Consider the following 21,221-nt stretch of genomic DNA (forward strand, 5'->3'; position numbering starts at 1 on the left):
AGAAAAGGGGGAGAAACCTGGGCCAACATATCCGCATTACTATTGGTTGATCTCCTAACATGCTGGAAGAGAACCAAAAGGCTCTACACTCGATCCAATTTCTCCTCATTGTTTTTTTTCTCTTTTATCTCTTGATTGTTTGTTAATCACATGCTACATGTAGTTTATTGTTTCTTGAACCTAAAGTGCCATTAAATGCAATAAAATGATTAAAACTCAATAAAAACACGATAATGGTTTAAAAAGGACAAACGCTTTTCATATTTAGCATGGGATGGGGTTCAAAAAGGCCCCACTAATTCAATCAATTTGAACCAGGAATAGGCATTGTCAACCTTATAATTAAACATTTTACCTAAATATTTGATTGAGAACAAGTTGTGTGCCATAACCTTTAGGCCCTGTTCGTTTTAGATTATGTCAACTGATTGCCAGTCCAAAACCAATTATTGGGCTCAAAATTATATGCAATTTTGAGCTCAATAATTGGTTTTAGACTCGCAATCGGTTGCAATAATCTTAAACTTACAGGGCCTAATTATTATGATGAATCTCTGATGATCTTCGTTTGCTACTGTACAGCGACACTTGGTGTCTTGCTGACTTATTAGAATCGTTTGATAGTTGGACTTGACTTATTACTCTAAATCATGTACCTTGTCCAAAAAAAAAAAAAGAGAGCAAACCTCTAAATCATACATGGGAATTGGCATTTTTCAGGATAGTATTCAGAACACCCACTTAATTTTTGTGACCACAACCATAAAGATGGGACCCACTGTTCCAGCCATGTTAAGGGGTGCAAAAAGGACCCTGGATTTGTAGTTGTCACCTTCAGACATAACAAAGCACTGACTTGAGTTAGTGCTCTCCTGCTAGGGAATCACATGTATTAATTGATGCCATATGCTTCTATGCTGTTTCTATCATTCTCAACAGCACTCACATCAAGCTGGTCTCATTTGATGAATTAAGGGTTTATGATTTAGAGTTTTTTTCACCTTACGATTCCATGGGAATGTTGAAGTACTGATGTTGAAATGTGTTGTTTAAGTGCGTAAGTTCGCTTATATTAAATTGAAAAGTTTATTAAGAAAGCGAAATGCATTGAGAAGATTGCTGCTGAAACTGGACTTTGGGATAAGTTCTCATGTAAGACTTTGATGTGATTCTCTCCTTTCTATGATGCTTTTCGAAAAAGTTATATTCCCTGTATTAACGACAGACAGAGCTTTGTATTCTAGTATAAATGTGGGTTTTGAGCCTCTCAAGTGGTACATAAAATTTTCCATTTGCGTGCCTTAGAAATGGATGCTACTGTGCAACTCAATAAGAAATACGCTTTGGATTGCCAGTACCTTCACTTATATTTTTCTGGTAAACCCACATTCTATCTCAATCTTTAAACATTCTTTTTGTATATACAAGTAGTTGGTTAACAAACCCATTAAGGGTGGTTTTTGCTTTAACACAAGCACAACTAATTAAAGAGGAATGATCTTGGTGTGACTACATCAATCTGATATTCAATGTGAGATGAAATCATGACCATCTGATCTTGATTTGGTTATTAATGTCGCTCAGCCAATGTGCCCACGCCTGATCGGATGGTTGTGATCTCTACTCTCACAGTATAATTTCAGTTTGCTTGACTCACACTAGGTAATCGCCTTGTCGATTATAGATATACAAATGTGTACTTTTGTTGGAACTACATGGGTCTACCCCTTTTCTTTTCCATAGCCTTCTAAGTTAATTGGATGATTATAAGAAAAAAATTTAAGTACTGTTTTCCATAAAACCAGGGAATGGTTCAATTAACAACCAAAAGCTTGTGGAGATTCTTGCAAGTAAAAATTTGGAAGAGCTGAAACTTATTCGACACATTTACTCTGCTCTTTACAACCATGACCTTCTTCACCTCCTATTCACTGCTCAAAGGACGAACAAATTCACTGTAAGCCTTTAAATAGATGTTTAAAATTCAAATTCTACTATCTTGGTTTGAATAATATATTTAGCTAGGCTTGATTGAGGACATACAGAGGGTGGCGTATCTTCACATGAGAGAACCACATGAGCGTGATGCGGAGATGCTGCGAGGAGCCCTTTTCGGTTCAAGTGTGGACCCCGACATCCTAACTACAATCGTGTGCACTCGCCTTCCATCGGATCTTCGATCTGTCAAGCAAGCCTACCGTGCTCGATATAATTCCAACATTGAGCAGGATCTCGCCACCAAAACAAAGGGTAATTTGAAAGAGGTAAGCTCTTAAATAATATCATCAAACAATAACCAGGTCATTTGCTACTAGGGTGTTAGATGCAGTGATTAGGTAGTAATGTTAGATTAGGATTTTCATTATCCTTATGTTTATCCTTATAATCGCATGTGCTCTATATAAGAACCATTTAGGATTAATTGTAATCACATTCAAGATTAGTGAAAATCTTAACTTTACACACTTACCCTTTCGTTCTGTACTTAGATATTGCTGGCGATTTTAAACTCAAGTGGTATCAGTGGTGCTAGAGTAGACATGAGTATGGCAATGTGTGACGCAAAGGTGATCTATGAAGCAATGGAGAGCGGAAAATCCATCGATCGGAAGACCATTGTTTCCCTCCTTAGCCTAAGAAGCACTGGACAACTTAAAGCCATTCTTGACTCCTACAAACAACTCTATGGCCATGAATTATTCAAGTCACTTAAACAAGAGAAGTGCGGAGAATTTGGAAAGATACTTCGCATCATAATTCAATCCATTCAGTACCCCGCGAAGCACTTCACCAAGAAACTTCGAGGAGCTTTGAGAAACAACAATGCCCAAGAGGTTCTTATCCAAACCATTGTTACCCGATCGAGTATCGACATAAAAGAGATTAACAATTTATTTAGTGCCAAAACTGGTTGGTCCCTAGAAAGCCTAGTAAGAAATGAATTCAACACTGGCAGCAGTAGCAGCAGTGGCGCGAACACTGATAAAGCTAATGGCTTGGCAGCAGATTTTCTTATAGCACTTCTTAAGCATTGATTGGGGAAGTTTTTTAGTTTAGTATAGCCACTTTCGTCAAGCATGTTTGTGTAAATAGCTAGAACTGGTGATAAATAAAGACTGCCTGTTTGTATAGATGGTAGGGTGGCTCTATCAGAATGTAACCCAAATGGTTTGACCTTTGTTATGAATAAAATATACAAAATAATTACTTTGCACCTGTATTTTGCTTTGGCTCCCTACTTTGAGGTGGGTTTATTCTGTAGAATCCACTCTCTTCAAACAACTCACCAAAAACAAAAGTCAACGAAGTAACAATAAAGATGAAAAAGAAGTACACCCAAATGTTGCTTTTTATTTCAGCTGGTATAAGAGTGTGGATTTTTCACTAAGAAGTCTGACTTTGATAGAGTAAAAAAGGCAATACTATAGGCCATAGATTGCCCAACGTGGCTTTAAATTTGATTTTTCTTCTCTCCTATTTCAAACTACAACAGTAATCTGGTACTCTAAATCTCCCACAACCAAGAAATGAGACCCTCCCTCCATCACCTTGGAACCATTCTCATCAGTTCTACTAAAGTGCTCACAAGGGCTCAAAAAAAATTCAATTTCAGCTCTTTCACCTGCATCCAAATGCACGCTCTGAAATCCAACCAACTGTTTTGTTGGGCTCCCCTGTTGAATCTCAGACCACCGTAAGAAAAGCAGCACTGGGTGCTTTCCGGGCATCTCCCCGTGATTTTTTACTCCAATGACAGCAGAAAAATTCACCCTTTTGCAAAATTCATCACCCATCTTGATTGTGTCATAATTGGGGACAGTAGACTTTTCAGTTGCCTCAAGGTTTATTGATTGGTTTAAAAATATGTGGCTTTTAGTTACTGAGACGAATTCATATGAGTAGGTAGAATAGCTGAGGCCATAACCAAATTTGAATACTTCCCTGCCACGATAAAATCGATAAGTTCGCCCCGGATAGCCAGACGCATGATCAGCTCGCATCCTCATGTCTGTCATGGGTACTTTGGTGAAATCTTGGGGATACCAAGTGATGGGTAATCTCCCCCCTGCATAAGAACATGAAATTGGTGATTAAGTTCATGAATTTCTGTAGTAATAGAAGGGTATTTTTTGTTCTTTTCTCACAAAATGATATACTTGACCAATTAATCTTAAAAAAATGTGTGTCAATCAAGAAGATTTTCTTCTGAATGAAGGGATTTGAGAGAAGAAAGGAAGTATTCTCTAGAAAAGAAATATAACAGTACCAAGACTAATAGAAGGGAGTTTTTTTGTTTTTTTTTCTTCAATTGATATGTTTGGCCAATTAAGCTTAACAAAACATGGGTGTTAATCAAGAGAAGGCTACACAATCAAGATTTTTTGTTTTCCTGAATGAGAGGTTTGAATGAAGTGTGAAACAACCAATTACTCCAAAATCTCAAGATGTTATGATTGGTGTTATCGGATCATTTATACTTCAACACTCCCCCTCACATGTGGCACTTCTTTTTGGGTTGGCCGTACACATGAATTTTTAATATCAAGGACTTATTGGGTTTTGAACCCAGGACCTACTGTGAGGCAATAGCTCTAATACCATGCGAAAGAACCAATTACTCCAAAAGCTTAAGCTGTTAGAGTTGGTGCTATTTGATCATTTATACTTCAACATGAAGAAAAGAATTATTTTCTAGAAAAGCAAATATAAGATAATATCAAGACACCGAGAAAAAAAAAAGATAATATCAAGACTATCTGTATTTCCTTGAAAAGATAGAACCATGTGTAGATGATAATTCACCTGGATTATGGTTTCCAAATATAGTATCTGCAAGTGCAATTCCTCCAGCTTCACCAGGATAACCAGCCCACAAGATGCTTCCAATCTTCGGATTGTATTTCGCAAATGTAATATCGACTGGACCACCACAGAGTAGCACCAACACCACAGGCCTCTTTGCAGCTCTTGAGATGCTAGTGATGAGCCTCTGTTGGTTCCCCGGGAGAACCAAATTAACTCTATCTTGTGATTCTCTTTCTTGTGTTTGATCCAAACCCATGAACAAAATCACATAATCTACTGATCTTGCCACATCCACAGCTTTCTCAATCGAAACTGAACTGCACGCAACAGAATCACACCCAGAGTAATATTGAATGTCCTTTGCATAACTCTTCAATGCTTGAAGAGGTGATATGGATTTACATGGAGGGCCAAAGTAATTTCCTTGGAGTGTTTTTGGGTTGTCTGCATTTGGGCCAATTACAGCTATGGACATGGTTTTTGTTCTTGATAATGGAAGAAGCTTAGCAGAATTCTTTAACAGGACTATGCCTTCGCGAGCGGCTTCTAGAGCTAAATTCTGATGTTCATGTGAGCAGACATGGTTTGCACCAATGTCACCAAAAGGCTGTTGTTTGGGGTCTCCATTGAACAATCCCAACCTCATTCTGATGGAGAAGAGGTTATAAAGGGCTCTGTTTATATCAGACTCTGAGACTTTTCTATTTTGAATTGCTGCTTTTGTGTGATTCAGCAAGTAGGAACCACAGTTGACATCCATACCTGAGAAATTTATTTTAGAAAAGAAAGACCAATTAGACTTTCAGAGTTTCTACCACTTCAAATTCAAATATATTGACATTCTGACGATTTGGTGTAAGGGAGAAGTGTGAAGCTACTTTTGTATTTTTAGCCATCTAAGAAGGGTAAATTTTTTTTAGAAAATTACTTGAGCATGGGGGATGGCATTTTTGTCATTGTGAGGTGCCAGGGAGGAAAAGGACCTTCCTGATTCACCACCTATACAATATTATATTAACCTTTTTATGACAAAAATGCCCCCATTACTTTTATAAAATGACAAATCTACTATTTTGCCTCAAATGGCAACACTAGAGGACTGTGTGGGGGCAAGCCTGACACAAGTGTATATTTATAACATTGACCCAAAAACAGCCAAATAGGGAGGAAAAGGAAAACAACATACAGAGTTACAGACACCCTTATCTCACCAAGAGCCCTTCTAAGTTCTATCATTCCAAACCCTAATAAAGTGGGGATATGTTTGTCATTTTGTCAAAGATGAGGAGACTCTTGTCCTAAAAAAATACACCCTTAAAAAGACGACAGCGGGCAGTCAGGGGCATCCCTAAATCTGAGCCATTCATTCATGATTACACGAGGTAACCCTAACTCCAAGAAATGAATGGCTCGGATCATTGAAAAAAGTAAAACAGAACCAAGTTTCATTTAGTGGGTCCCACTCCTACCGACGTACGTACCAGCTTTTAGGACATCACCGACTGCATCTTCAGGGGTTTTGGCGTAGCCTTGAGCGTCATGAATGATGGAAACTGCATCGCAGTCCGAAGTTATGTATCTGATCATGAAAACCACCAATAGAAATTTAACATAGCTACATGTCCACTTTCAACTTTACCAAAATACCCTCAACTTTCAGATTTTAAAATTAGTATTCCTCTTCTCAAAAAGAAACAATGTCCTAACTTCAAGGGTAAAAGTGATGTAAAAGGCACAGACTGACCAAAAATAAACCCCACTTGAATGATATGATTTTTATAAACGTTCCTCTTACCCAAAAATACCCCCCACTTTAATGATATGAAATGACAGAGCATAGACAAAAGAGGTCACTCATTCAAGTCCTTACCCATAGAAACCCCACTCAGCTCTAGCTGTTTTTGATAAGAGATTGAAATCTGCACAGCTAGGGACTCCATTTACACGATTGTATGAACACATTATTCCACTAGCATGACCTTGTTCAACACAACTCCGGAAAGGAGGCTGATATGTATCTGCCAAGTCCTGCAGAGAGACCTGAAACAAAAACAAAAACAAAATAAAAGAACATCTTAACACAGTGACATAGAAACACTTTGCTCAAAAGAAAAACCCAGTAGAGATTTCTTAGACTGGAAAAAGAAGACCAAACTTCCCACCATTAAAACATCATAGGAAAAAGCACAATGGAGAAAAGGCCAGAATGCATTTCCATGATTGGAAAACAATCCACTTTCCCACCAGTAATACATCTCAACCACAGCTCACTCTTTTTTTTAAATGGGAATTTTTTTTTTGAAATGGAACCACAGCTCACTCTATATTCATAAAAAGGCAGAAAAACCCAGAAAAGCATTCAAAGATTGGAAACAAAAAAACCCACTTTCCAGCTTTAAAACATCTTTGCAAAAGCTCACCCAGGCCAATGTACCAAGATTGAAAACAGAAAACACAGGTTCCAATCATTAAAACTTCTTAGCCACTGCTCATCCATTATTAAAAGAACACAAAGATTGGAAAAGAAAAGCAACTCTATTTCCCACAATCACCAGGACAATAAAACCTAAAACTATTAGACCTCTAAGAATAAGAAATGAAATAGCAACTAATTGTTTCAGGGTCTAATCTCCTTCTTCGAGAATTATAAATTTTAGCCTCGTCCAAACAATCCAATAAACCAAGCTATACTTTGGGGATTGTAAACTTTAGCCTCGGCCAAACAGTCAATAAATCAAACTATACTTACACGAGCATTGAAGACATAACGAGTGGTTCCCTTCCAATTATCCAAATCATAAGCAGTGAAATGCTTGCAACAAGCCGAAGCCCTCAAATGATCTGATCTCCCTCCTTCAAAAGAATCTCCTTGCACTCCTCTCACATAATAAACTGCATACTTGCTAGTCAACATGGGGTCTTCCCCTGGAGTTTCCTGCCCTCTTCCCCATCTGGGGTCTCTAAAAATATTAATATTAGGAGCCCAAAACGTCATTCCATTAGCTTGCCCGTTATTATAAACAGCTCTAGCTTCAATTCCAATAGCCTGCAAATCATAGTTAAAAAAAATCAGATAGTTCTTTTAGGGTACTGATATTGGCACTACCATTTTTTGCTAATCATAATAAACAGATAGTTATAATAAACAGCTCTAGCTTCAACTCCAATAGCCTGAAAATCATAGTAAAAAAAAGCAGATAGTTATCACAATACCGGATACCCACCAAAAAAAATTAACACAATTCCCAAAAAGCTCAGAAGCTAATTAAAAAGGAAAAGACAAGGTGAATTGGTGCAATTATCAAAGCATTGTAGTGCAAATATCAGCATCCTTCTTTTATTATCTGTTTGTTTTGTACTTGTGTTAGATAAACTTATTCTTACCTGTCCAATGCGATACCAAAGACGGGGATTAAATGAAGCTCCGGTGAGAATGACTTGAGGGAAGCTAGTGGCGGATTGAATCGTTCCGGTGAATCGGATCCCGGGGCCTGAGTTGGAGACTCCGTGTAGTGACTCGGACCACCATTGGTAACTCGGTATACCGAGTCTGGGAATGGATGGAGCTGTGTTTACAAGCTGGGGGATTTTCTCGTCTAAGGTGAGACGAGAGATGAGATCTTTGACTCTTTGACTGATGGGTAGAGATGTTTTGCAGAAGGTGTAGGAACGAGTTGATGGGTCTGATGAGTCACAGGCAAATGGAGGCTGAGTCGAAGAACACGAGTTGAGAAATATTATAGGAATGAAGAAGAGAGGGAGAAGAGAATGGGCGAAAAAAAATCTCATTTTTCTTTCCCCTGACTGAGAGATTGAAGAGTGTCATGAAGATATATCATATCTATATATAGATACTCTTTCAAGAAGATAATTGCATGTCTGTCCTTGTTGGATTTGCTTGACAGGAATACCCCCTGTACTGGGATTCAAATTTTAATGGATGGGACTTAGGCACAACATCTAGGTCCGAACCGTGTCCAATGGATTCATATCCTATGGTCTAAAATTATTTTGGATCATGAACTAACTAGGACCAAAAAATCTGATGGAGTGTTAGATTTAATGGGAGATGCCAATGTACAAAATACCCTCCATGTGTTTGTTCATTTAGCCAGAAACAAAATTTTATTTTTTAGCCTTTTGTTTAATTGAGGATTCTCTCTGAATTGGAACTATTAACTAATGAGACATAAGCATTCTTCAAGGTGTTGGCTAGCTGGGATGCATGTTCCGAGATGCTTGTGTACGGAGATTGCCATGCATTGCCTCGGACCACAACTCTCTTGTCTTGAAATCAGACGAATCTTTGAGGCGGCTCCGTTCATATTTGAAAAAGACACTTGGTTTCGTGATCTAAACTCAAAATTTAGGATTCAAGATGAACTCTGAAAGAGACCCAACCTATCAATATAAATGGGTCGAAATTGATTGTGACCAGACATAGTTGGATCGGATCCAAAGTGGATCCATTAATACCCATATCGATGTCGGCGGATTTCATTATTTCTGTGCACTATATTTTGATAATGGCAGTCCTCATTTTTTTTTAAGAAGTTTTAACTATTGATGACTAGAGGTTTGAAAGAATGGGAGGGTTGGAAAAAAGTGTGTAGCAATTAGCAAAGTCACATTTTCCCTTTATTTAATTTGCCTTTTTTCCATGATTTGGTAAGGGTATTTTAGGACATTAGAAGAGAAGCACGGGAGAACTTTGGGGTGCTAAAATTAGTACTTTGAATTATGGGATAATGTACGTGATGGAGAAACACATACGACAGGATGAGTGGGCCACGTTGGTCCCCACCAGTTCACAAATTTGACCTGTCCTTCTATAATTTAGAGAGAGAAAATACTAAAAAGCATTCTCCATGTCGAGGCCATGTGAAGACCCTTAAATGCCGAGGACTATACGAGCAGCCCTTTGTTTTGATATTCACACCCTCTCTTCATTTTACGACCTCTCTAACATTCATTCAAACTAGGGGTGCAAGTTTGGCCCTGTCAGCCCTGACCCGCCCTGAGCCCGAACAGGGTCAGGGCTGGATTTTCCAACCCTGAGGGCGGGTCAGGGTTTATTTTTTTAGACCCTAACTCAAGTCGGGTCGGGTTCTGGGTCAATGCCTCGAGTACCCTGATCCGGCCCGACCCTAAGTTTTTTAGTATAGAATTGAACCATCTGTGCATGTTTCTTTTGCTAATGTTTTCTGTTATCTTGGATTGATGTTTCTTTAGATTATTATTATTATTAATTGTCTCTGTTGCCCGTCATGTTGTTGAATTCATTTTGTCTTATTTTGTTCCCCTTCTCTATTTATTGATCATTTTGTTCTATATGATAAGTGGTTGCTTTAGTTTTGGCACTCTTAACAGGTATTTGCACTAGGGTAAATTAGGGCCGGGCCTGCCCCGCCCTGCCCAATCAGGGCGGGCCCTGAGCCTTGTAGGGCAGGCAATGGGTTGAGGTTTTTCGGCCCTGACTCCCGAGATAATGGGTTTCAGGGTTGGGCTAGGGTTTTGAAAAACCTGACCCAACCCGACCCTGTTGCAGCCGTAATCCAAACCATTTGCTCGTTAGTGTGGGCCATATCTAAAAATCTATTCTGGCCGTTCGATTTGTCGATTTGTAGAGATTTCCTTAATGAATGTGGATCACTGTCTCATTTATTTTCTAATCAACTATTTAGTTGGTGTAAATCAAAGGCTTACAGATCGTTTTATGAGAAGAATTTTGGGTCATAGTTGCCCACAATGAGACCTAGTGGTTTGGATAGTTGCCCACCAGGATACTTCTAGGACCTTTTTTTTCCCACCTATCTCCCAGGGTATTTTTTTCTCCCACATAACTCTTAGGAACAAAAAAAACCTGGCAACCAAACAGAGCTAGGGGTTTGAATATCAAAAAGTGAGTGCAAATATCAATTTCCAGTAGAAGAAAAAGTGATGAACGTGGGAAGGCATAATAGAAAGAAGACTCTTGGTGGCGAAATTAAAGGTGGTAGCTGGTAAGGATTGACTAGAGGTACGAATTAAGGAATAAGGAACTTCATGCAGTTAAAGACAAAATTAAATATTCACTAAAGAAGGAAGTGAAATAATTAGAGCAAGATCTTTACGTGTAGTATGTGACTTTGTAATCCGTACATTCATGATTTCATGTTAGGAGAAAATTAGAACCAAGGTTTAAAATTTCGGTTTCGGTACCCGTTTCGGACCGTGAAATTTCAAATTTTTGGTCGAAATCTGGCACTTGACCCGAAACTAATATTTTATTCAATATTAAATTTTGGTCGAAATCTGGTACTTGACCCGAAACTAATATTTTATTCAATATTAAATTTTGGTCAAAATTTTGGTGAAATATTAAATTAATATTAAAAAAAAATATTTTTTGGGTCAAATTTCGGAAAAACCGAAATTTCGGCCGAAATAAATGACCATTTCGGTTTTGATGCATTTCGGTGTCGGTCTCCACCGAAATTTCGGATTTCGGTCGAAATTTAAAACCTTGCCTAGAACTATGAATCTATATGCACTGATATTGTATATGTAACTGATGAGGGTATAAACGATGTCTTAGGTATAAACTTGGTTCTTTTCAAAATAAATGCTAAATTACCACAACGTCTACACTGTTCAAATTTATTTTTGACTCAACGTTTTACATTCGGAAAAATTGCCAATGGGGGACACCAAAATACAAGAATTGTGAATGGGGGACACAATTTTGAAAATTTGTTAAAGAACCCCCTTTTGAGAGTTTGATAACCCCATTTAGAGGCTTGATAACCCCCTTTAAGAGAGTTGATAACCCCCATTTGGTCCCTCTCTAACAATTTTACAAAAGTGTGGCCCCCGTTCACAATTTCTTGTATTTTGGTGTGCCCCATTGGCAATTTTTCCTCTACATTCTCCCTATATATTTTAGGCAAAAAATCCCTGACTAAACCCTTGCTCCATCTCCTATACAAATCAGAAAACACACCCCTTTTGTTGACTTGGTATATTTTTTTTCCGGCCTGTAATGTGATTGTCTAGGTGCAAGACATGGGTCCAATTGTTTCTAACTTTTCTGCATTGATGTGTAAAAACAAACTTCTTCTAACCCATTTATACAAGCCAGTTCAAACTGACATGAAAGCTTAAGCGGTTCAGCACCAACCAGTTTCAAACTTTTCAATGTAAGCTCTCATATATAGTTTTCACCTCCTTTTTTTGAGCCTCAACCTTTTGCCCCTACGTATTCAGGGATTGAAGTGATAATACGGATTTAAGTAGGATAAGAGGAGATTTTCCATGTGCAACCAGAGGAAATGCAGAGCAAACGAGTAGCAAACCATGAGTCCATGAGAACCTCCTCCTAATTAATCGGGTTTGTATGAAAGTTGTGAACTGGTTATGTGAAAGCTGAGATGAACAAAGCCGAACTCAAACTAAGAAAAAAACCAGTAAATGAAGATGGCAGCATTTTGACAAATTCAAAATAGTAATGTCAGTGGAAACCACGGAATAAAGTTGTTAACTGGTAATGTTAACGTTGCCTCCCATTCCCATTCCAAAATTGAGACTATTTGGAGAATAATTCACATGTCCTGGACTTTCATACCACACATACATAATAGCAAACGATTAAAAGAGAGAGAGAAAGCTGTATTGATCATGTTAGGTAGCACGTTAAAGTTTAAACCCTCTGTAACCTTTCTCCTTCAACCTGAGGACTTTGTTGGAAGTGAGCTTCAAAACCATTATTCCTTTCCTCGCTACCTATCATGTCAACAAGTTACTCATGAACAAAGAGGAGTACGAGCGAGGAGAACACAATAAATTTCCTAAATGAGACTAGAAAATTATTTTAATTTGAAAAAAATAATTCAGCAGAAAACAAATAATACTTATCCAGCCAGAAAAAGTTTTTCATAGATGTTTCTTTTTTCCATGCACTACCGAATTCCGAAAAACGTAAAGATTCTGGAAATCAGGGGTGCAACTTGGGTCGGGTTGGGTTGAGCTTTTGCTAAAAAATGAATAGGAATCAACCCAAACCCGACCCGATTTTAAGGTAAAAGCTCAACCCGAATTCCTAAAAATCGACCCGAGTTGCACCCCTACTGGAAATGCTTTTCTTTCCTGTTTTCCACTATTCTCCGGACAATCAAACAGGCCATGATTTCCAAATCTGGAATACTGAAATAAAAAGAAACTAAAAAAATACACAATCATCACTGACCCACATTATTTGCAAATCGAATACTTGAATAATCCTATGAAAATGCCAACATTTTATTTAGAATGATCCAATTCAATGCTTCAAGTTTGATGATGGCTTACCATCCATGCCTAAATCTAGCTGTTTACAAGCTTAGGAATATGCAGGCATCTGAACAAACTCAAATGTTGAAGATGATAACAACAAGTACAGACTACAGACAAGCACCTTCGTTAAAGGAAAGACCACTTACAACATCATAGACATGGGCCGTGTAGAGCAGCATGCCTTGAGACGCTGCAAGCCAGATCCTGTTCAGCAGGTCAGTAGCAATGACATCTCCAGCCTCGCACCATCAACGTAGAGAGTGGACCCAAGAAATCAGCTCTGAGGAAGCAAGAATGAATTTTGGCTCAATTCGAAGCTCTGCCTCTTTTGTGGCAGAAATGCCTAGTGCAGCAAGAAACTTCAGATTTTTTCACTATTTTCTCAACTCTAAGACAAGCCATAAGCCTTGTGCTATCATGTTGGGAGTACTAGTCGGATCTTTATATCTTCCCCTTTTGTGATCTCACAGCCACCCTACGTCGTGAATTCGACCTTTATTCTCTCAAGTGTGCAGAACTAGGTATCTATTATTCAGGAGCAATGCAAAATAGAATCTACTGATGAAAATAGTGCTGCCCTTTTTCCAATAAATGCCAGCTATGGTGTATGATAAGAAGGAATATGCATCTGGTTTTTAGGCTGAACTTTGTGGTGCCTTGTAAACAGAGTAGTTGCCTGTGGCTGCGGCGGCTGCTTCTCCTCTGTCTCACATTATTTTTCCTCATATGCTTCACTCTGCTGAATTCCATAGGACTCACATGAATGGATACCCATTTGTTTTGTCGCATTTTCTTTGGATTGAACTGTGTTGCATTGCTGCTTGGATTTTTCGGCCTCCAGTCTTCTTAATGCAGTTGAACTCAGCTTTTCCCTATTCATGTCTCCGGGTAAAAGATCAACCACCTCAACCTGCAATAATATCCAGAACAGAAAAAATCAACACCGCAAGCCTCCAAGCCATGATTAAAATAGCACAGAAAAGAAAATCCATATATTTGCAATGGTTTTTTTGTATGCGATTGAAAATATATAGCAACTGATGGAAATGGTCTTCCAAAAAGATATGTTCTTTCTGATTGGGATAAAGCATTAAAGGCCAACAATAGTAAAATATAGAGCAAACTTAATTTTTTTTTTTTTTAAATAGTGGTATTTTATTAATAAGAAGAGCAGCGACCTGCGATAGAGATGGCCAGGGAGACAAGAAACAAAGCATAGAGAAACAAAGAGAGAAACAATAAGGACAGTCAAGGAGGTAAATAATCAAAAACTCATTTGACTTGCCTGAACCGATAAAAAAAACTCACTGCATCGACCCAATTTTTATCTTGGGTGAGTTTTGATCCAGGCACAAGTTTTTAACACTAAGCAAGGGATTATAGTAATAACAAACATTGTACACCGAGATCACCTCCTGCGAAGATAAAAGAAAGAAAAACAAAGCAACTCATACCTTCAACTGTGGCAGGCCTCTTTCAGCTCTCAGCCTATTGATAGACATTCCACCACCCAAAGTTTCTTTGCTGGACACAGATGGGCCATATATTATTAACACAATAATAGTATGAGAGATACAAAATTAGTGCGAAAAAAAAACAACAGACAATAGCACGACTGAACCATTTTCGACCACCAGGATCGGCAACAGATTTCATATCTGTAAAACAAGGTTGACTATCAAGCATAGCATGAAAAGATCTGATGGCAGCTATTGTCAGATGAGATTACATTTCCATCTGCAGAAAACATAGTTTCAGCCATTTGAGAGAATGGATGTTCTGCACCATTCGGAATGGGAAACAAATTCACGCTAGTGCTTCTATGGTATTTTATCCAAAGAATTTTGACAGATTCTACTATACAGTTTTGCAGCGTTTTCCTTCCTTTCAAATCTTCAGTCTGTTCTCCCTTATTAGGAAGATGGCATTTCTTGTAATCGGACGACCAAAATCCAAATTCAGCAAAGTCTAGACATCCTGACCTTCTAAAGGGCATATGACTTTGTGTTTGAGTATTCGTTTTAAGCAATGTATATCTTGTCTTAGATATAATTTTGAGTGCTACAATCTCTGTTGCTATAGCTTTTTTAAGATTACATCATTTCACTTCTCAATAAGTAGACAAAACTTAATGAAGAAAATTAGAGTTCTAATTTATACTCTCAGTTTTTAAGATTCCTTACATCTTTAGAAAGAGTTATTAACATTATAGTGAAGGAATATGATTAGATGATAATGAAGGGTTGAAACTAAAAGCGGATTCTTGAGTTGTTTAGAGAGTAAATATATTAAATTTTGAAGAAATTTTAGCTATTCTATTTGTTATATTTTAAGAATTGAAGAAGTGAGAGCTCTTATTTCTTATTTGTGACCTTTGATTACTACTCTTTCTGTTTTATCTAATTTCCCTGCTTGATTTTTGAATATATCCCCCTTAATTTGCATACTTTGGATCATCTGCACAAGAGGGAGATGTGAGCTGCCTGCCCATTCACTTTTACAATTGGATAAATCATTTCACATCATAATGGCCCGCAAGCAACTACAGGATGTCAGGTTTGTGGTATACAAACAGATTGCTGCCAAATGTTATGAGCGGTGTGACTTTAAGCATCAACAGCTCCTACCACATACAACTCTTAATCATTGGATGCGAGATATCTCACTCGCATTGCCATTAGATGCTTCTTGGGTAACTGATTCGGGTCCCATTCACCATTTATCCAATGTTTCAGGTATCATGTCCTGTCTTGTTCTATACTCTGGCTCTTCACGTATTATTTTGGTAGATGGGCCATCTTTACCCACCACCCATTTTGGCACTACTCCTACCTTCTTCTCTAGGGTCTTTATCGGTTCCTGGCGTGTATGTCGTTCTGAGTCTTCAACCTAGATTGTTGTCCTTTTCTAAGTTCACTTCTCAATTTTCCTATTATTTTGTTTTTACACCATCTTGTGATCATAAAAAGGATCTATTGTTGAGGAAGCTATTCACAAGAGGACTATGCCATAGCGACGGTTTACTTCCTAGCTGATCCAACGGCTAGAGCCTCTTCATTTTCGTCACATGTTGAAGTCATGTCTAAGTCTAAGTCATCCCCATCATTTTATGTATAGCACCATTGTCTTGATCATATAAACAATCAAGTTTTACAGTCATTAACCTCTTAATCCTTCAATAAAATTGAATGTAATAAAGCATCTGAGCACCCTTTCTGATGTGTGAAGCTTTTCGCGTGTCCCCTATTTGGATCTAGATCCTATGTTTACATGGAACTTTTTTATGAAATATAAATCAGATCTTTTTCTCTATTTTCTCTTTCTTCTATGTATATCACTGAACACAACAGCACTCACATCAAATGATCAAGCATCTATGAGGTGATGATGGTGAAGGTGAATATACCTCCCAAACCTTAAGGGAATTCTACCACTCCCTTGGTATATCTTGCAGCACTTCTCACGCCCCCTTACTCCATCTCGTACATCCACTTCTGCCCACTACTTAAAGAAAGATCTTTACTTCAATTCCATGTTCCATACTTTCTGGTAGTGGTTTTTTTTAATGGCATACTTTCTGTTAGTATTATCAATCTTAGACAGGTAATACAGCCTTAATTCAAGGGTAGTAAGATCTGAACCGAGCAACCAAGTAATAGTGCTTTTGTTTCGTTCCATGATATCTAAGTATGATGCCTTCAATGAAAATTGCAAACAGCAAGGAAAAAGAACGTTGTCATAAGAATGCTGCAAAAAATAACAGTAGTGATAAAATTGTAAAAATACCTAACAATAATAGCATCCAAGTTGTCATCAACAATTGATGGTCCATAAGGATCTGTTATGGGTTCCAAGCACACAGTCAAACCTGGATCAATGGACTAACAATCATGTCCAGAAGAAAAACAAAATTGTAAATTAGATACATATCGTAGGCATTTTATATATGCATGTATTTTTTTAAAATGGATTTATATATGTATGCATGTGTATATGAATAATAAAACCATGTTGATATCTAAAGTAATATGCAACAAAATATCATGATTATAGAAATTGCATTCGCCAACAACATGCAAAGAATTAATTTTGTCTCAAGTCAAGACATTGCCGTGCCCATTGTAGACTAAACAATTGAAACATGATTGTGATGCTTGAATACATATGTACTGACCCTATTCATACACATCATTATTTCCCATCATTTGAATCCAAAATGACAAACTCTGCGTGATTTGATACCAACCCAACCCAGATAGAGATATGCAATGATTTTGATGCCATGAAAACTAGGATAGATTAGCCTTAAGTTCTGCATCTTGAGGGGGAATATTGGTAGCTGTGCTAGTATGTCATTGTGTGGGTGTATGTGATTTTCACAGCAGAGTTAAGTTCATTTAAGAATTTGGTAAGTTCTTTATATTCATGTAAACCTCATTTGATACAAAAAACAAGACACTACTACTTTTATATTGGTAAGGCACCATTGAGAGTATTTATGGCCCACAGCCTACATGTACTGTTTGATAATGATGAAAATTATACTATTCATTGTGTATATTTATTAAAAGGGTGGCCCATTGCACGGGGTTCCCGCCACTAATAGGGGTGCAACTCGGGTCGGGTTGGGTCGGGTTGAGGCCAACCCGACCCCGACCCGACCAACCATTTGCTCAACCCGAACCTGACCCGATCCGAGGAACCCTTTTTGCCAAACTGAACCCGACCCAACCCAACCCGAGATTTTAAGCTTTAAAAATTAAACAAAAATTATTAAAAATGTCGGGTTGCCCATGCCCTCAACCCGAACCCGAACCCGAACTCAACCCAACCCGACTTTTTTCTGGGTTGAACCTGTCGGGTTCGGGTTGAGCCCGCCCAAGTTGCACCCCTACCCGCCATTGCGGGTCTGGGGAGGGCTAGATGTACGCAGCCTTACCCCTGCTTTGTATAGAGGCTGTTTTCGTTGTGTATATTTGTTGTGTACATTATCTATGGATATTGGAATTGAACTGGGAGATATATTAAGCCTTCCACAAAATGTCATGAGCATAAGGAGGCACTAAATGAGTTAGGATCAATGACCAAACTCATCAATTAAGTAGAAGTTGTAAATAAATATAGAAAAATCTTTTATTCGCCATCACTCTATCTTAACTTGTTAGAGAAAAAAAAGGTTTCTGCGATCCTTCTGGTTATAAGTTTCATGGTGCAAATTACTTTAACCAGTAACCAGTGTTTAACAACTCGAATGCAAACAATAACTCATCCTAGGTAACTAAGACAAATCGGGTGAGTAAACAATTGACATGGTGAATTTTTTATGGCTCGTGCGAGTCAAAGAGTCAAAGGAGTTTTTTATTGACTCGGTAATGCCAAAATCGAATTGACTTGGATGAGTCAATGATTGGCTAAGGGAGTTTTTATACAATGCCAATAACAAAATAGATATTTCTAATTTCCTTGATGCAAATGAGGCTGAGGCCCAGTTGGTATTTGTGGTGCAAATGAGGCTGAGGCAAAATCCTTGCTTTTCAGCCTTAGGTGGTACAAGTCTCATAATATGGGTCCTTTGATTGTGGAAGGGAATTCCACAAATGTCATCGCTTGGGCTGGGAGCAGATGTGCTGGGCCATGGCGGTTAGCGAATTCTGTGGAAGAGATTAGGGACCTTATTCGAGATATCCGCCCTTCTTTAAGGCATAGGAGACGGACGGCAAATTCTGTGGCGGACATTTTAGCAAAGGAGGGTGCAACTCGTCCGAATATGGAAATATCTTTCAACGAGGCCACGGGGAATATTTAAATCGTATTTGTTCTTGTATATCACAGGGACAGCTTGTCCCATGTGTCAATATGTAAATTTATTCTTACGAAATAGTTACCTTTCAAAACAAAAAAAATTCTAATTTCCTTGACAACCTATGCTCACCTTGACAAAACTCACCAACCAATTCTGTGAATGCAAAACTGAGACTATCCTAATTGTACGAAAACATTATATAATTTCTTTTTTTAGTGTAAGTTAGAGGCTCCAAGATGTATCTAAATGTGATAGAGAGAGAGGGTCTGTCTTCCTTACCTCAAGTCATATGAACGAATTAGTCATTAATAGAGTATGAAGGAGCAGGGCTCCTTCATACATAATTTTTCTCCCGTGATATACCTTTGTATAAAAAAAAATTTCCCTTTATTTTCTCTCTTCCCTTGTACTATCGACCTCCTTGGTCATGGTTTTTCGCTCTGTTAATACATATTTTACCATTTCAAAAGAACCATGGCTCCTCCATAGACAAACCCTCGACTACCAACTCGAGCAATGACTAGCCTTCTAACAAAATTCAAGGCCCGTCCATAAATTGACCTTACAAACTTATGTTACCGGCGGCAAGTATCAGGAGAACTAATCTTTAACCAATATACAGGCCACTAATCTTTAGCCAATATACAGCCCCTCTAATTATCCCACTATAAAACTCAATACTACTGATCAGTGTTCTATGCAATTCACTGCCGTGTGTAACAATTAACATGCCTAATTCAATTCTTACAAGAATGGGCAAGAAGGAATCTTAGAAATTTACCTTGATGTAGTCATTGACGGCTTTCATCCTCTTCTCAATAGGCTCAATCATGTGCGCTAGCTGCAGAAAAATCAGAACCTTTGCTTGCATTATTTTCTTCATCAGATACCAGGAAATATAACTAAAAGCATATGATTAAAAAGGAATTAATTTGGTTTGTTGCTCCACCTCTTTATTTACCAGCAACGGTCCAGAAGAAACACCAACCAAAATTCGATTTTTCGCCAACTCTACTGATGCCTGATCATCAATTGATTAAATTAAACACCGATAAAGAAAATACAAAGGCCCGGTTTGGATTGCAAGAAAAATATTTTGAAAACTTCCTACCTTTAACACATGGAAAAAAAAGAAGATAATTTGAACCAGCCCTATTCAATTTTTATTTAGAGTGACCTTCAATCTATGATGATATCCTTCTAAATTAACCATAATCATATCATTTCCCTTTAAATTGCAAAAACAAAAATTTTCCCAAGAAAACAAATTGGGTCAGAAATGTTTTTTCTTGCAATCCAAACATGGCCTAAATAAGATGGATTAAATTAAACTGAATTGAACCCAGAATGTGGGTTTCTCATTTCAAATTCTACATGAAACGAATCAGGAAAAAAAAATAGAAATTCAACTAAAAAGTTAGAAAAGAGAAGATCAAGAGGAAAAGAGAAAGAGAAAACCTTCAAAAGGCGACGATGGCCTTCGTGCAACCGATCAAAAGTGCCTCCAACTACAACTGAACCGTAGGGTTTCGTAGCCATACTACATCAAAGAAGAGGGATTAGATTTATAGGTAAATATGCCCCCTTGAATTGGGGAGAGAAAGGTTCTACGATTAAATTTACAAAGAAAGAAAGTAAAAAATCTGATACGAAAAATTACTCCTTTTTCTTTTTATATCTTCTCAACCAACAATTCAGTGCCAGCTATGTTGGTGCCGCACATCAATCCACCGAGTCTCACAACTCGGCAGCTTAAGATATAGACCTATGCCTATTGCCCAAGGTTGAAACTTGGGTCGATCTGACCTAAAAATTATCTGGGTTGGGTTTAGACTTTAGAGCGCATGGGTCTTGAGTTGGGTTGGGTTTTAGGCTGAAAAAAACCCGACGCAACCCTTGGGTAAGGGCAAGATTGGAAAAAAAAACTCAAAACCCAAAACCCAACCCGGGGCGGGCTCGTATTCTTAGATATCACTTGAAAAACTTAACAAATCATTTTCCAATATATTGGTATAATTGTTTCATTGAGGTGATCATGCTTGCAATATGAATAAATACTTCCATTTTTTAATTTATACACTCGGTGAAATTAACTTAGAGATTTTAGTGTGAAAATTTGTTGTTTTCTATGGTCGTTGAAGTTTGTCACTATCAAATGTTAAAAAGGAAAAGCTCGACCTGACCCGAGAAACTCTCTCGGGTAGAGTGGAGTGTTAGAAAACCGGACTCACCAGACCTGAGTTGCAATCCTACCTATACCAAGATCCAATCTACAGGACCGAAATCCCACAAGGCACCAGAC

The 21,221-nt window shown here is 38.0% G+C and overlaps 3 protein-coding genes across 6 annotated transcripts; 1 reads left to right on the plus strand and 2 right to left on the minus strand.

Moving 5' to 3' along the window:
- The first annotated feature begins 1,251 nt into the window (after nucleotides 1-1,251).
- Nucleotides 1,252-3,214, plus strand: LOC143848215 (annexin D2-like). Its single transcript, XM_077357099.1, has 4 exons — nucleotides 1,252-1,377; nucleotides 1,806-1,957; nucleotides 2,046-2,264; nucleotides 2,490-3,214. Exons 1-4 carry the CDS (start codon nucleotides 1,308-1,310, stop codon nucleotides 3,033-3,035), a joined length of 987 nt encoding a protein of 328 aa, XP_077213214.1. The 5' UTR covers nucleotides 1,252-1,307; the 3' UTR covers nucleotides 3,036-3,214.
- Nucleotides 3,215-3,331: 117 nt separating this feature from the next.
- On the minus strand, nucleotides 3,332-8,693 carry LOC143848214 (Glycosyl hydrolase family protein). Its single transcript, XM_077357098.1, has 6 exons — nucleotides 8,191-8,693; nucleotides 7,556-7,852; nucleotides 6,677-6,846; nucleotides 6,288-6,385; nucleotides 4,804-5,568; nucleotides 3,332-4,066 (listed from the first exon to the last, which is right to left on the minus strand). The coding sequence occupies exons 1-6, from the start codon at nucleotides 8,593-8,595 to the stop codon at nucleotides 3,480-3,482; spliced, it is 2,322 nt and encodes a 773-aa protein (XP_077213213.1). The 5' UTR covers nucleotides 8,596-8,693; the 3' UTR covers nucleotides 3,332-3,479.
- A 3,617-nt stretch (nucleotides 8,694-12,310) lies between these two features.
- LOC143848323 (phosphopantetheine adenylyltransferase 1-like) lies at nucleotides 12,311-20,729 on the minus strand. Of its 4 annotated transcripts, XR_013235367.1 has the most exons (8): nucleotides 20,580-20,724; nucleotides 20,378-20,459; nucleotides 19,869-19,940; nucleotides 19,701-19,760; nucleotides 16,903-16,997; nucleotides 14,571-14,640; nucleotides 13,263-14,026; nucleotides 12,311-12,567 (listed from the first exon to the last, which is right to left on the minus strand). XR_013235367.1 is itself a non-coding variant. In XM_077357236.1 (6 exons), the coding sequence occupies exons 1-6, from the start codon at nucleotides 20,456-20,458 to the stop codon at nucleotides 13,829-13,831; spliced, it is 576 nt and encodes a 191-aa protein (XP_077213351.1). In that variant the 5' UTR covers nucleotides 20,459-20,726; the 3' UTR covers nucleotides 13,052-13,828. The 4 variants fall into 4 exon arrangements, 1 of the variants encoding a protein (XP_077213351.1); XR_013235366.1 differs by having other exon boundaries at nucleotides 20,378-20,726; XR_013235368.1 differs by lacking the exon at nucleotides 19,869-19,940 and having other exon boundaries at nucleotides 20,378-20,729.
- Nucleotides 20,730-21,221: the final 492 nt, after the last annotated feature.

The sequence above is a fragment of the Tasmannia lanceolata genome, unplaced genomic scaffold (assembly GCF_043159265.1).
Source record: "Tasmannia lanceolata isolate RefF3 unplaced genomic scaffold, GAP_Taslan_0.1 ptg000016l, whole genome shotgun sequence".
Lineage (NCBI taxonomy): Eukaryota > Viridiplantae > Streptophyta > Magnoliopsida > Canellales > Winteraceae > Tasmannia > Tasmannia lanceolata.